The sequence below is a fragment of the Chanodichthys erythropterus genome, chromosome 12, assembly GCF_024489055.1.
Source record: "Chanodichthys erythropterus isolate Z2021 chromosome 12, ASM2448905v1, whole genome shotgun sequence".
NCBI classification, from domain to species: domain Eukaryota; kingdom Metazoa; phylum Chordata; class Actinopteri; order Cypriniformes; family Xenocyprididae; genus Chanodichthys; species Chanodichthys erythropterus.
Window position 1 is genome coordinate 39,479,180 of NC_090232.1, and position 17,514 is coordinate 39,496,693.

The 17,514-nt window shown below is 34.7% G+C and overlaps 1 protein-coding gene across 1 annotated transcript in view; it reads left to right on the forward strand.

Moving 5' to 3' along the window:
* sorcs3a (sortilin related VPS10 domain containing receptor 3a) overlaps nt 1-17,514 on the forward strand; it is a 282,904-nt gene that overhangs the window by 127,180 nt on the left and 138,210 nt on the right. Inside the window, exon 3 of the mRNA XM_067402597.1 lies at nt 14,191-14,290. Coding sequence (XP_067258698.1) covers nt 14,191-14,290 — 100 coding nt within the window. The remainder of the gene's footprint in view (nt 1-14,190; nt 14,291-17,514) is intronic.

Genomic DNA, 17,514 nt, shown 5'->3' on the forward strand with positions numbered 1-17,514 from the left:
TTTTATTTTGTACTCATACATTTTTATTGTTCTTAACTTTAAATATTTGAGTACACTAATTTATACATTTAATTTTAAAATGATCAGGTTATCTCAACAAATATTCTGCTATCTATAACAAGCTAATTCAGAAAAATGTAAACTTGCTAATTTGCTACCATGTTAACAATTGCATGGTATAGCACTTACTGAATGAGCTGAATGAGTACTGCTGCTTAAAACATGTAACTTACCTGCTCTCAAAGCAAGCAACATGCACCACTTGTCACCATGATGGTAACTCTCCAAAAACCCACATTAACAGGAACTCTTCTAAAGTAGCCTAACAAAACATTGATCACTACTAAATCTCCCCTACACAAAAACATTATATGAAACTTAATTTTAGCATTTACTCTTCCTTTCGAGTGTCATGGGCAAAGCGTGCTGGAAACGAAAAATCCCAGCTCAGCTTCAGCTAAACTTAAGTTAGTCTAAATTAAAAGAAATTAGTTTATACAACTCAGAACAATGAAACAGCTCAGTTTACTTGAAATATATCAGTTCTGTGAACTCAAAAGAAAAAGAAAATTCTAAATACTCATAACAATTAATTTAACTGAACTAATTTGTTTAATTTAAGTTTGTCATACTCAAACCGATGAAGTATTTTGAGCGTTAGGGTTTACAGTGAGTAAATGTAAAACACACAATATAGACTCATAGTGGTTGTTAGGTTGTCGGTAACAGGTTTCTGGTCAAATGCTCCCTGTCTTCCTGTCTTGTCTTTCTGCCCCAAACCACCACCACACAAGTAGTCTGTCAGTGCAGACGCTTGATTTATGTCAGTGTCAGCAGCCTGGAGTCAGATTAACCTCCACCTCACACACAAATATCCTCCGCCAGTGATTTCAACCGGCATAATATATCACAACAGAATCTTAAAGCCGGCAGTGATGCATCGTTTGTGTGTTTCACCCGTGTTCAGCTCCCTTTCCACCTTTGTTTCCACACAGCCAAACAATACTGAATGTGTATTGCCATCCTCCAGGTTCACTTTAGCCCCAGGGCTGCCAAAAAGAGAAAGATTCAGGTCTCTCTAGTCTCATCTTACTAACATAAGTTCAAGTAAGAAAAAAATGTTTCCATTCACAATCTTTTCAAGTCTCCCTGGGGAATATAAGGCCAAGCGATTGATCCAGTAGGTATCTTTCCCTTCCTTCCTTCCTTCCTTCCTTCCATTTTTTCACAACTCTCACCTTTGCGATTTTTTCCGGTGTTATCAGAGCAAACTCGGACACTATCTGCTGGACAGTGGCCAGCTGACATGAGTGAAGTAGAGCTATGTGTGTGTATCCAGGAACAGATCAGGAACCTTTTCCATATTTTGAGGTGCAAACACAGAGGTCTAAACAAGATCTCTGGGAGTTCGTCTTGAGTAGTAGTCGTGCTCCGTGAGGGAATTTTCCAGAGAGGCTAATGTCCAAATTAATATTGATCAAACTTGCACGTCTTACATCACGTCTACACTGGAAACGTTGACACTGCACTTCCAGATCTTTTACTAATTGGACCCTAGACTTGGCAACTGAGATGAGAATAAAATTTGTTCCATATTTCAATTCAAAAGTTCATAAGATTTGTTTTTTTCCTGTCAAAAACAAAAGATTATATTTAAAATAACTGTTGTTTATTATAATGTAATTTTTTCATTGTTTTCTGCAACTTTTGCTTTTATTGTTTATACCAAAGCTGTATTTTTTAGCAGACTGTTATATTACTTACTAAACTATGGAAGCCCGTTTCCGCCAAAAAAAAAAAAAAAAAAAAAAAAAAAAACATTAATTGCTTTTAGAATTCAGACTTTTTAACTCACAATTGCGTGTTTATATCTCACAATTGCTAGTTATAAAGTCAGAATTCTGAGATATAAAGTCACAATTGCGAGATATAAAGTCAGAATTCTGACTTTTTATCATGCAATTGTACGGAAGAGGATTAGGGCCAAGCAATAATAAAAAAAATAAAACCATCTCGAGATTAAAGTTGTTAAAAAGTCGTTAAATTACGAGAGCAAATTCGTTAAATTATGAGAAAAAAAGTTGTTAAATTTCGAGAAAAAAGTCGAGATAAAATGTTGAATAAAGTAATTAAATTAAGAGAAAAAAGTGCTTAAATTACGAGAACAAATTCGTTAAATTACGACTTTTTTCTCATAATTTAATGACTTTATTCTCCACATTTTATCTTGACTTTTTTCTCGGAATTTAACGACATTGTTCTCATAATTTAACAAATTTGTTCTCGTAATTTAACGACTTTTTTCTCGGAATTTAACGAGTTTATTCTCAACATTTTATCTCGACTTTTTTCTCGTAATTTAACGAGTTTATTCTCAACATTTTATCTAGACTTTTTTCTCGAAATTTAACACGTTTTTTTCTCGTAATTTAACAAGTTTATTCTCAACATTTTATCTCGACTTTTTTCTCGAAATTTAAAGATTTTTTTCTCATAATTTAACAAGTTTATTCTCAACATTTTATCTCGATTTTTTTTCGAAATTTAAAGAGTTTTTTCTTGTAATTTAACGAGTTTATTCTCAACATTTTATCTCAACTTTTTTCTCGAAATTTAACAACTTTAATCTCAAGATGGTTTTATTTTTTTATTATTGCTTGGCCCTAATCCTCTTCTGTACAATTGCGACTTTATATCTCAGAATTCTGACTTTATAACTCGCAATTGTGAGATATAAATGCAATTGCGAGTTAAAAAGTCAGAATTCTGAGATAAAAAGTCGCAATTAATCTTTTTTTTTTTTTAGTGGCTTTTTTTTTTAGTGGCGGAAACGCTTCCATAGTTAACCTATTATTATTATTATTATTATTATTTATTTTAAGTGTATTTTCAATAATCTTTGAAAGTTCAAAATAGCAGCATTTAATTGAAATATATTTTGCAACATCATAAATGTATTTACTGTCATTTCTGATCAATTTAATGCTTTTTTTTTTTTGCTGAATTAAAGTATATTTTTCATATTTATAATTAACAAAGCTATTTACACCACAATTGCCTGTTGTGGGTGTCAGTTGATATATAACAGCTTTATTAATTATAATCAGTCTATATTTTGTCATGTTGCTTCCCTTTAAGATGGTGTAACAATAAATGGTAATAATACATTTACCATCAAATCTTGTTTGTATTATGCTAACATGTGAATATATTCCCTCCCTTCTCTGAGTCTTAAAACAAATGGAGCAAAGCACCATCTCCAAACTATGATCATTATAAACATTAGTAATACTTATTACTGCAAATTTATACATGTCTCTGACATACAATGGCTGACTTCTTCTTCTGAAGTTCTACTATAATTTGGACTCCATCAGTAATTTAGCTAAATTTAAAAGTCTCTGTTAGTTTCTGTTTTTGCTTCCTTTTCTGTTAACCACAGGCTTGATGATGCACTGAAGTGATATTGAAAGCTTACAAGTTTGAAAGCTCACCACTGATAGCAATTAGTTATTTATTCTGAAGGAGGAGAATCTCATTTCTTCTCCCTTTTGCCTTTTTCAGACGCCGGGAATAAATGACGTTACACCATTTGCATATTCATTCTGGTCAATTTACACATCAGAGGTACATGGAGCTCCTCCGGATTTCATGATTCCATACGCCTAGGGCCAAGGTTTCTGCACATGAAAGAAAAAAATATCAAACAAAATAATTTTTATACATTATATGCATCAGAGTTTTACTGTACATATTAGTAAGGAATTGATTAAAACAACAATTATTGTTACAACCACAGTTATTCCGTTTATTTTGACTGACTTTTTGAGGAGGTTCAGCCTCTCTTGGTAAGACAGTGGCTTGTTTTTGAAGTTCTCTGCTATGTTCATTGTTCTTTTGCCATCCCTGGAGCCTGGTGCACATGCCTCCACATTGTTCTACTTTACTGCCTCACCATCTGGCTTCTCCTCATAGACAATCCCTAACGTGATACCTGGCCACCAATCCTCTCATTTTCATGTTCTTTTCACGTTGTCCCCCTCTCCCATGCTTCCTACATTCTCTGAAAGTTTGTATTGAGTTTCATGGTGTTGTGCAGTTCCAGATTCAGAGGACAAAGCCCATTTTCACAGAAACAAAGATGGCACATGGTCAGTCGTCAGGAATCACATCTTGGCATTGAGTATCTCCACATTGTAGAACACAAACAGTTTTTTTGTTGTTGTTGTTTTTCCTGTTGAAATGCCATATTTCCCAGATGTGTTTTCCAATCTTCAACGTGAAAATGGAAGACAAGGTACAGTGATACCATATGAGACGCGAAATGTGCCTTACAGCCATTGCCTATGCTTCACCAAAGTGTGCCCATCCCTGTGGCTTTCAGTGTGAAACATTCACACACGTGCCACCGCAGAACAAAGTCTCTTTTTAGTTTCCAACCTTAAATTCACACTGGGATTTTGATGCAGTCCTGTTTCACTGCATTCATTTCACTCCTGGAAGGCTAGAAAAAGTCCATGCTGAGTTTTTAGGCCATGTTAATGTTGCCACTGCTTCAGGCATTTGCTTTTATTGGTCTTTTATGTCTCTGACTTGTGTTTTTCTCCTAACCTACTGTTTTTTGATGTTCGGTTATTCTTAATGGTTTTCTAAAGTCCCAGACGCAATTCTCCAAACTCGCGAGCAGGTGTATAAACATAATTATACCAGCCATCTCGACAGAGCTTTTCTGGTGGGAATTGAATAATTGAATAACATGACAAACCACATCTTTTTTAGCTGTGTGCAAGAAAAACATTATAAACATAACAGCTCTTGTCACGAGGGTGAAAAGAACGGCATGCAAATGCAGGAAACTGTCACACCACTTTTAGCATGTTACACTTAATGGCTCACACCTTCATAATTCAACTCGTGTGTCATCTGACATCATAAAAATAATGATACCACTAACATAAACATTATGAACATGATTCTTTCAGAATGTCATGATATTACTATAAAAATATGAACCACCTCAATCTTCTTAAATTAGAGGCTCATGACAAGACAAGATACTATGAGCTCATTTCCTGCTGCGCTACCTTAACTATAGTGATTCTGTACTTCATTTTTCTTTTTTTTATTAATCCATTTAGTGGGCTCATCTTCTAAAATGTATGACAGCAGTCACAAGGTGAGCAATTATTCTGCAATAATATAGATATTTTTGCCTTTTCTTTTTTTTTTTTCTGGTATGTTGTTCCAAGTTATATTTGGTATAGTTATGTTTTGCTGGATTCTATACTCTGTGTGTGTGTATGTATATATATATATTTTTTTACATTATTATTTTATAATATTATTATATATTTTTTACATTAGCTGTTCTCTGGCTGTTTTAACTGTGTTTCTAAAGCATGTTTGTTAGGAAAAAAAAACACAAAAAAAACAAGACAAAATCTGGTCAGATGATGTTGGCTACTTATTGGTGGCCTGATTCATTGTCAACCAACTTTAAATTATATTTTTTTCACTTTTTAAATCAACCAGAGTCTAATATCTTATTAAATTATTATATTATATGAGTTATTAATTTTCACATTGTTTATTGTAGCCCTAAAATACAACTGCATACAATCCAGCAGTGCTTCGATATTTTGAAAGTAGGCATGTGATGTTGTCAAATTTTCATGTTGCGATAATTGCTAAAGCTTTTATCACAGTATTATCACGGTAGTGTTTTGGTAACATTTTATATTAAGGTCTCATTATATTTAACTTTAGTTAATGCATTAACTAAGATTAAGAATGTTTTGTTACAGAAGGTATTATTTTTTGTTAATTTTAGTTAAAAAATACAACTGATCCAAACTTTTTAGTAATGTTATTAAACTTTAATTAAGAAATTAACATTAACTAGGATTAATGAATGCTTTATAAGTATGTTTCATTGTCAGCTGTCAGTATTAATGAATTAACATGTTAAATAATGAAGCCTTATGTCACTAAGTGTTACTGAACAATAACAAATAATCACAATATTTTCAATCATTATAGGCCATGTTGTAACCCAGATTAAAATATAAAAATGTTTAAGTTTGAAAATAAATAGCCTTTTAAGTCTTTTAGCATTAAGTATTTGGTTCTGTGATGAACAATATTACAAAAGCAAAAAAAAAATCTGAATGGTTATTTGAAGCATTTTAGATACTGTTCAGTAGCAGTTGATTTGTTTCCGGGGTAACCACAGAATTTCTGCTGTTCCATCAGCACCCTCTGCTGTCGGAGAGTCAATGTGCACTTTCATTCACCGCGTCTCCTTCATTTGTTCCGCCATGTGCTTCTTGTGCACGTTGGGCTTGTTTTCATCTGAGTGCACGTCCCTTTGACGCAGCATAAAAAAGTATTCTTAAAATGTATTATAAACATGTGAATAATTTGTTATAAATAATTATTCACAGTATTTTGAAGTTCCCGCGATAACAATATCGTGCATATTCATTATCACGATATATTGTATTACCGAATATCGCACATGTCTATTTGAAAGATTTTCAAAATATTTTGAAATCATTATGCAGTAAATATTTTGACAGGATCATAGACATACAAAGACGTCAAGAATCAGTGTATGTATCTTAACAATGGTGACAATCAACAAAATATTCAGATAACAGGGCTCAATGCTAAGGAATTGTTTTCTACTGGCCCAGTCGGACCAGTGGTTGAAATTTTTACTTGCCCCGCCAAAATTTTTACTGGCCCCACAACAAAAAATTAATAAAAGTAAAAGACAAGAAAAGGGGCCTATAAAATAAGCATAGTTATTGTTTTCGTTGTCTTTGTTACATTTAACCTCAATAAATAGGATTATGACACCAAAAGCTACTAGATTAATTTATATTTTAAATATTGTTAGACAAATAAACAGTAAGTAACAAAATAGTAACAAATAGTAATAGCACGAGTAATAGCACAAATAAATTCAACAGAACAAACATAAATGAAATAAATGGTGCTTTTCAAGTTTTTCATGTAGGTTTAAACAGGAGATTTCCAGGTACAGAAATTGTAATCTAATGTATAACTATATAACTATAGAATAGATTAAACTTCATTAAAGTTAATCAGTCAAGAGCAGTTACAGATGCATAAAAATGTTTTTAATGTCGAAAATATAAAACGTTAAATTACTGTTATTTGAAATTATTAAAAAAATGAAAACACTTTAAATGTGAAATTAAACCCGCCAGTAGGTGGCAGCGAATCACTGTTAGGCCTAATGAGCGAGTCATTGAGATTCAACCGATTCATTCAAACGGCTGATTCATTCAGGAAGTGTTGCTCAGAGAGGCAAGACAATTCTGTGGAATTTGGAACTATTTTCGTTGGCGAAATACAGTGAAACAGGCGATTTGGTGTCTTAAATGTAAGTCACTTGATATTAAGTTCTTGTTCATTAAACTGTACACTGAATAAAATCAATATCACATTTGTAACTTAATCATGCTAATATTTGGAGAAAAATGGTGCTCTTTGTGTAATATTGGTTAACTATATTAAATTATATAAATATGAAAAATATACAGGGGCATTTTTTCCCCTATCTTGAATTCTGGGGGCATTCTAAAGGCATTTTAATAGAATAAATCACACAGTGATAGCGTAGCCTACACTAGATATGCACGCGCACGTCTACTACTAGACTGTCATGTAGTGCATGCATGTACTCAATTGGTGTGTTTTTGTTTTTTGTTTTTTTGTAAAGTGGGGGACATACTCAGTAATATTCAGATCATTGATCAACAATTACAATATCATAGACGATATATATCGCACACCCTACAGCGGCCCAATCGGGCAAGTGACCGTTCCGTCTACTGTTCCGAGCGTAGTTCACACTGGCCCCGGGCCATCGGGCAGTCCTATTGTCGAGCTCTGGATAAACAGATCAACTCTGAATGTCACAAAAAAGCTTTTTGGTTATTGTCAACATTTTTGAGATTCATATGCTGTTTCTTGATGACTTCAAACACTTCTCAAACATTTATTGACTTTTAAAAATTTAATGAATTTTAAAAATCTGATTGGCATAACACTGATGCCATAATATCACAAGACTGTTGTAAATAATTTGAAATTAACAGCTAATATAGTCAGAGATTAGACTCTGGGTGATATAAGTGATTTAGACCACTACATGAATAATAAACATATAGTAAATAAACATAGTTTAGGGGGGGTGGGGAAATCACACACAGTTTCTGCCAATCTCATGTTAATCTTGACTATATATAGAGTAACAATGCATCTTTCATATCCCTGAAAAGTCTTTAGTTTTATCATATTTATAAAAGATAGATCTTTCCGAAAAAAGCCGAGCTCCTGGAGGCGTGTCTGCCGTCAGTGCCGTGGGCGGAGCTAAAGAGTCACGAGCGCGTGCAGCTTTTGCATAGAGGTCGTCTGCTAGCTAGCCTGACTACGTCAGACTTCCTACTTCTGCTCAATTTCATTTCGCTTCTGTACTCAGTCTGATACAGCGTCAAAGCTTTCTGTTTACCACCGGTCTGGAAACAGCCGGGCCAATCAACGAATAGAGGGCGGGCTGAGAGCCGTGACGTAGATGCTAAGCGCCGAGTTTTACATTGTAGGTTAGAGAAATCGAAAACCGAAACGACCGCGGAAATGGGAAATGAGACACGAGATGCAATTCGCTCTGTTATGGAGAACATTCAACTCTTTTCCAAACTGAAGCCAGAACAAGAAGAGTGTTTGATAAACATTTGTTTTATCATGTGTTTACAACAGATTTACAGTGGAAGTTCAATCATAGATTTGAGTTCGATGCATGATGTCTGTGCTTCGATGCGGCTGTACAGGCACATAACATACGTCATAACTAAACGTATCTGATTGGCTTACGGGTAACCAATGATTTTAAACTTCAGACAAGCGCCCCCTAGCGAGAGAGAAAACACTTCTCTATTATGCCATTCCAGACTCTGTCTACGAAGCAAAGTGAAGTAGCAGAGTCTGGTATTACCAGGCTATCTGCTAGCTGCAACATCATAATAAATAAAAAGGCTGAATACTTCATCAAGGATGTCATATTTAAGAAAAGCAACCATGATAAAATTGGCTGATATTTATTGTGAGATGTAAAATACTGTAATATCTTTCTTACGTTGCAATCTAATGCTTATTTTTCTTAAATGAGACTGCCTCAATGATGTATGCAGCCTTCAAAGGGTGCAGCCCCTGAATTGGGACACAGCCATTGTTGAAAAATCTCTCGGCTTCCGTATCCCTAACGAAGCGCGTTGATGGGCATGCTCTTGCTCTTGTTCTGGGTGATGTGTGCACGCTTATCAGGGAGAAGTGCCTATACAAGGAATTCTGCTCTCTTTTGACATCATACAGGCCATACTAAAAAAAATCTCTCCGAAACCCAGTCCGAAACTGTAAGTAGTGTATTTGGCACAGAAATACTCTGTCATACATCTAACTCATGTTTTGAAACTTTGGCCATGTTTAGCATGAGAATGCAACTCTTTAACAGTGTAAATAAGTCAGAATGCATGAAATAGCATTAGACCCCAGCATTTCCCTCTATTTATTTCTCACTTCACCTTCCTCTTACATTAATATTATAGAAGACGTGATGGTCTCTTTACTGTGAATAATCCTTGTGCCTTTATTTTGCTGCCACTCCAGAATAAAACAGTAATGGGGAGATTGCATTGTAATTTCACTGAAATCCATTACTGCCCTATTGGTGCGGGGAACCGCTCCTAGGAAGAGGCAAAAAGGAATTGAGCGATGGAAAATGGGAATCCTCCATGGTGCCTCAAATTAGATTGCCTCTGTTTGGAAGCAGTTTGTGGGATGTGCCTCCATCTGTGTTTCTGAGACTGTCACTTTGGTATGGGGTCAGTGATGGTGTTGAAAACACTATTGTCTCTGCACTATTGCTGTGAACAGCAAGCTAACGTAGATGGAGAAGTATTAGTGATTCGGAGAGGTTTGTGTTGGCTAACAGCTCGTTTCTCCTACTAAATAATTCAGACTTAAGAAGCTGGGCCTATTCACTTGCTTTTTCTGTGGCTATATTTTACATGCAAGTCATTGGGAAAGCATCAATTATTTACTTTGCGTAGGTCCCCACAGAAATGTGAATGTTTTTTGTGAGGCTGTCATGTGTGATTTTTTTCAACTATAACTTGTTCACAAGTAGTTTAAACAAAAGCATATGTAATGGTACATAACATGTTAGAGCTACATTTCACTGAGTCACATTTTCTGGAAAGGAATGAAGAAACAAGCTGCTATAAAAGGATGCAAAAGCATCACAAAAGTATTTTTTTGTTAAATATTACAATTACTTAAAACTTATACTATAGTTTTTTTTGTCTGAAGAACATACTGAAATTTAAGCAACTGAATCACGAGGGAATGAGTTGAACTTGAGAACCCGATTCGCAAATGAATTGATCAGACAAGCTTTCAACTGTCTAAATGAAAAGATCCAACTCAAAATAATAATTCATTCATGAATCAGATTGCTACTTCACATCAGTGAATTGGTGACTTGTCATGAATTTCAAGCTGTTTCTCACACATAAACTCTTCAAAAAAATGTTTTATTATTATTATTATTTATTTATTTATTTTGATGAAACAGAAGAACGTTTTGTACAATAAAAAGTTTTCATGGATGTTAAAGGTTCCTCATTTAAACCATAAATGCCAAAAAAAAAAAAAAAAAAAAAAAAAAAAAAATATATATATAAATTTATATATATATATATATATATATATATATATATTTTTTTTTTTTTTTTTTTTTTTTTTTTTTTTTTTAGTGTAGCTTTTGTGTGGCTTGTAATACTTAATATAGTACAACATTTGAATGAGAGTTGTCAGTTATTTTGAAAGAATCAGGCCAAGATGTTCTTCAAAAATTCACTTTTTGTGTTTAGAGTGACATGAGGGTGAGTAAAAAGAATTTATATTTTTTGGCTGAACTTAAGGCTTAAATAGCAAATATATGTTTATGTGTATTGTTAAACAACATTATATTCCCACACAGAGGCTGAATAAAAGAGAGAAATTGGTGGGCGAGACATGGGCCACAGGCATATTTTAGTCAGCTGAAATAGGCAACGCTCAGGAGAAAAAGAGAGGTGGAGGCAAAAATAGAGATGGCAGGAATGGCAAGAGAGAGTTGGTGAGATAAAATGAGGGGTTGGAGGGGAAGGGAGAGCAAGTTTAGGAAAAGGAATTCAAAGTGATATGAGCCCTCCAAAAACTCTGTTAAGCTTTTGGCGAATAAGAAGCTCAAGTACCGGGTACAGGAAAGGGATTTTGTAAAGTTGACAGAAGAACTGTCGTTATATTTCAAGTACACAAAAAACTAGAAGTGAGTTTTTTGTAATGTTTCTGTATTCACTGGCATACGTTTCATTTTAGCATTTAGAGACTTTTTATTTTTTATTTTTTTATCTTAGTATATATATAGTTTTTTATATATATATATTCACACATACACACACACACACATATTTAGGCAAACTTTATAATAAGGTTTCATTAGTAAACATTAGTTAACTACTTTAGTGAGCATGAAATAAGAGTACATAATACTTCTACAGCATTTATTATTCTTAGTTAACATTAATGTCAACATTTGCTAATATATTATCAAAATCAAATGTTGTATTTATTAACATTATTTAATGCACTGTGAACTAAAATGAACAAACAATGAATGGCAGTATTTTTATTAACTAACATTAACAAAGATTAATAAATACAGTAACAAATATATTGGTTATTGTTAGTTCATGTTAGTTAATACATTAGTTAATATTAACAAGTGAGACCATATTGTAAAGTGTTTCCATTGTTTATTTTATACAGTATAAAAATTGACATTTTTATCTGCTTTGCAGAAAATTGCAAGTTACTTGTGGTCAGTAATGAAGTTTATTTATTTAGTTATTTTAAAATAATAATAATAATCATAAAATAAAATGTAGTGTATCTTTAAATACAGTGTAAAATGATTTTACTTTGTAAAACCAACAGCTTTATATATGCACTGTGGTTGTCAGGTGTTTTTGTTGTTTTTACTGCTTCTCCATGTGACCTGTAAAGTTCAGCCACCTAATATTTCTCAAGTCTGCTTCTCACTAGTTTAGAATGTATTTTCTCAGCAATAACACCTGTTGTTTTGGTTGCAATGATAAACACACAAGGCCCTATCATGGCACATGGCACAGCACAAAAGTGTTTTTTTACTAGCTTCAGCTCGTTGGTGCATTGCTAGTTAACATTTTCACGTCCAGTGCTACGTTGTTTAAATATCTGTTTCGCCAATGGGCGTGCTGGTCTGAAAACAAGGTTTTGTTCAGGAGCATTGTTGGCGTGTTGCTATTTTGAGGCAACTCAGACCAGGTAATTTTAGACCAGGTTTTTGTTGGTCAATGGCGCAGTCCAACAAAAACCTGGTCTAAAGTCAATGGTGCAGTATTTTTTTTAGTGGTGGGCCGTTATCGACGTTAACGTGCTGCGGTAACGTGAGACTCTTATCGGGCGATTAAAAAAAATATCGCCGTTAATATATTATCAAAGTTGGGTTGGGAGCTGGGTCTATACTACGCAAGCTATGATGACTTTCACTTTGATATTTTAGCGCGGATGTATATCTAGCCAAATTGACCCTTCGCAACAACCCGCCCCCCTTAGTTACTGTTGCTTTGTCCGACAAGCCCTGGCGCTGTCACGCCACACGCAGTGATAAATGCATCACGGAGCAAAGAGGATACTGACAACACGTCGACAGACAAGACAAAGCAGGTTACTTATGATATTAAACAAAGTCCCAGCTTTAAAACTGTGTAGTTTTTTTTTAGAAATTCAAACAATAAAAAACGTTTTGTTGCTCTTTAATGTGTCGTGACCATGGTCGTGACAGATTGCTGTAGCGCCTCAGCTCAAGAGGCTCGTAAACCGATCATCTATTCCTACGAGTCCTTTTATAGCATCAAATAAACATGAATGAACATGAGAATCAATGTCGTTTCAAACGCGGAAATATGTCAATATACACAATTTTTCAAGTTTAACTACACTGATGTTAATCTTCTAACTCCTGACTGCTTTGTCGGACAAAATGGTGGTTTACTTTTAGTCATTATTTGGGTAGCACACATATTCTGAATGTCTTCGGCAGAATTCAAATGAGCCATTTTAATCTAGATTAATCTAGATTAATTCCAAGATTACAGTGAGATTAATCTAGATTAAAAAAAATAATCTATGCCCACCACAAATTTTTTTGTTATTTTGTTGAGGGTTTCTATATTCCGCCATGTAAATAGCAATCAGTCATTGTGCAAGCATATACCTGGCTTTTAAAGGGAAACACTTGAATTGGTTTATTGCACGTTACGCCCAAAACAAACCTATGACTCATTAAGAGAGGTACAACCATTTTTTCTGTCGTTAAACTAGCAAAAGTTGATTTAGACATGCCCATGTGCTTCAGACCATGCGCTTAGATCATTAAATCAGGGCCAATAGAATACAAACACCTCTCATGACATGCCATTGCACATTTGCACACAATTTATTATGAGAAATAAAATACTTCTTTTCTATACATCGGTTATAAATGCGGGTAGAGATCATTCAGTAGTCTCTGTTATTTCTGTTAGGGACATGCTCCTACTGTCCATACTCATGTCTGCATTGCAAGACTGTAAATATCATTAGCCTTTCTAAACAAATCAGTGTATGCTCTGGATCAGTTGACACTGTTATGCCCAGGGGTTGGAGGATGATGTTCGTTTTGCTATCTGTAGAACAAGGCAGAATTGCTCAGCATATGCTCAGCAGACTGTGTTTGTCTTAGCGAGCTTTTTCGCTCGTCGATGAGGATCAGGGAAATATAAATAGCCAGGAAAAAGAACAAAAAACTGTGAAACACTCTCATGAATATAATTTGCAGAAATCTGTTCAACCGTTTGAGTTCGGCTGAGGTCTGCAAATTCCAATCTCGTTTCATTTTGCTAGGGAATGTACTCATTTCGGCCAGGTTATGAATGGAGCATGGATATCCGCATACATTCTCTCTCTCTCACACACACCCAAAAGAAACTAATTGTCTTCTGAATACCATATTGAGAATGTTGCTTCTGTTTGCAGGTCAACTGATTATGGCAGCACTTATGAGAGACTGAATGATAAAGTGGGAGTCAAGACCGTTTTGAGTTACCTCTATGTCTGCCCCACCAACAAGAGAAAGGTAAGATGCAGCCTCTTATTCTCTGTTTTCTTCTCTTTGAGAGACTCCCTGTTCCCTTACTTCAAATAAAGCCAGTTATTTTGAATTATTTCTTTATTTTCTGCTTACCAAAAACCTATATACCAATCTGAACAACCTGGAGCAATTCTTCTTGGAATAATGAGCCAAAATAAGACCTGAACAGTTTGTATTATTCTATTCTATTCTATTCTATTCTATTCTATTCTATTCTATTCTATTCTATTCTATTCTATTCTATTCTATTCTATTCTATTATATTATATTATATTATATTATATTATATTATATTATATTATTAGTTAATGAATGAGATCATTTTATTTTACAATCAGATATTTTCCAAATATTTTGGCATGTGTACTTTCAACATTATACTAAAATGTTTCGACCTTAATGCAACTTAATAAAAGCATTTTTATCTGAATGATATTAAGGATTATATCCAAATAAAACATCTAAACATTTGCTTATGATATGTAATTCGTATAATTATATACAACAGCTACGTGTATGTACACTAAGTTCAGCTAGTAAGTTTTTTTGTATATTTTGGAATGATGTTCTTATGCTTGACAATGCTGAATTTATTTAATCAAAAACATATAGTAAAAACAGTGATATGAGAAATGCACACACCGGCCATTTTATTAGTTGCAGCTTTTCAACTGCTTGTTAACCCAAATATCTAATCAGCAAACTCACTGCATTTATGCATGTAGACATGGAGTTTTTTTCACCATTTTATTTGAATGCTTTGCAGCATTATACATGTCTTTGCTGTGATTTTATATAAATTGAATGTATCCTTGCTTATTTACCCCCGGTTTCACAGGCTTAAAGTAGTCCTATACTAAAATGCATGTTTGAGCTTTTTTAACTGAAAGCAACTTGCACTGACAGATCCTAAAATATGTCAGTGCCATTGGTTTGTCTCAACAGTAACGTTTTGTTTTTTCGTTTATAAAAGCTACTTAAATGCCATAATTTAACTAAGGCTTAATTCTGGCTTAGGCTAAGCCCTGTCTGTGAAACCATGCCTAAAAGTATTAGTTTCTTGAAAGAAAATCTATAGACAGCCCATTAATATCCCAAAATAAACCACAGTATCATACTAGTCCTTCAAGCACATCCTAAACTTTTGTCCCTGTCTGCCCTCAGACTGTTCATAGGTCCCATTAGTTCAATTTCCCATCAGAACAGATGGATGTTCTCCTTTGAAAAGCTCTAGATATTTGTTTACTTCTTCTTTTCTACACAGTGGACACGCACAGTGCACAATGTGCATCATCTAAAGGTATTGTTGTTGTTTAGTGGCTCTATGCACAAACTGGATTAATGCGTCAGCTTATTTCCCTGACTATGTGGGCAAACACAGTCCCATTCCAGAGAAAAGGATTGACTCTGGCAGATCCCATGGCTATTTTCAAATAGGGCTAAGTTTAGGCCTAACCTTTAGCACAACACTTTTCCATTTGAGAGATGGGCATGACATTTCCGCAGCTCTGTCTGAGCTCTTAAATGGGAACTTGCCAAGAATCCAAAATGCTTTGTGTGCGGCTCTTTTAGCACTCTCGATGGAGACGAGATTACATGCTGATGCGAAGATCGCCGACAAATGAGCCTGTTTATATTTCCACCACTCTATTTGTTATAAAACGCAGTTGATCGGCCATGACATGATTAATTTGAGACTCTGTGTCCTTTTCCTGCTGTTTACACTGCCTTACCGGCGTTGGCGCCAATCTCATTCAGCGGCGAGAGGCTACGTGTGGGCTGTTAACTGTGCGCTGCATGTAGATTAGTTTGCAGGATGGTAGCAGTCTGGGTGTCGGCAGATAACAGAGATCCCTCAAACCTATTGATTGTACTTTACAACTCTCCTCACTCCTTTGTTCAGCTCAGAAACATTTGTTCACAGTTGTCATGTTCTAGTGGCTTGAAAACGTAATTACCCGCTAATGCGCCATCAGTATCTGTTTGACCTCAGATTTGCGGTTTCCTGCTGTACAGCCCAGTCGTGACCCACAGACCCAGTTTACACCGGGTATTAACAGGGAAAGTGTTAAATAGAGGTGTAAATAGGATACGTTTTCTGATGTGATGTCATTCTGATGCACCCAGACAACATAATATACAAACAGTGATGCTGATGCAAGTCAATCTTTTAGCATGACCATAGACTCTTTTGACTAAAAACTGTGAATGACTAATGAAGAAGGTTGTAGCTCTACAGTACATTATCTGACTGTGATCCGCATATGCATATAAACTATAGAATATTCTGCCTCGCATACTAAAAAAAAGTAGCAAACTTTTGCAATTTTTGAACTTTATAACTTGTTCATTATGGCATATCTAATATCCATATATTATATCAGTAAAGGGTGAAGATCTCCACCCCTTAATTTAATCTCCAGGGTAAAATGGGAATTGCTAGCACAAGCATGTTATGCTTAGCTCTATGAGAACACTGTCAAATAAAATAGTCCATCTGACCATATACATTCTTAAAATAAAGGCATATGGTTGCATGAAGAACCTTTAACATCAATGGTACCTTTCCAGTGCGCAAAATGTTCTTTATAGCAGCGGTTTCTCAACCTTTTTGCCTCCAAGATCCCCGATTGTCCACAGCAATTTATGTTCTCCCTCATATATCTATATTTTCCAAGACTGTGGGAATCTTGTTGTTGAGAAATGTATTGATTTTAATTGTTTTATCATGCTTATTTTAAATCATTTTAAGTCGTCTTGAGGCCCCTTCGTAAATTTGCTGAGGCCCCCTAAAGGGGGTTGGTTGAAAACCACTGATTTATAGTCAAAAATGTTCTTCGGAACATACTGTAGGCGCTGAATTGGCGAGCACCCATGGAAAAACACAAGATATTCTCCATTCATTTTAACCAATTTTAAAAAATCGATTGAGATTCGGAAACTTCTGAATGATAGCTGACATTGGGTCCTGTGGGTCGTGATACAGTACACACAATTCTACTGTTATATTTAGCATTACAACATAACAACATGTTATGGAAGATAGGCACCCACTGGCAGAAACATAAATCAGTGCTTGTGCTTCAGATGATGTTGGTTATGCTTATTAAAAAAAAAAAAAAAGTTTACTGAAAAGTTCTTTAAGGAAACAAAAATGATTCTTCTATAGCATTGATGTGAAATCCACTTTTGTATCCTTTATATTTAAA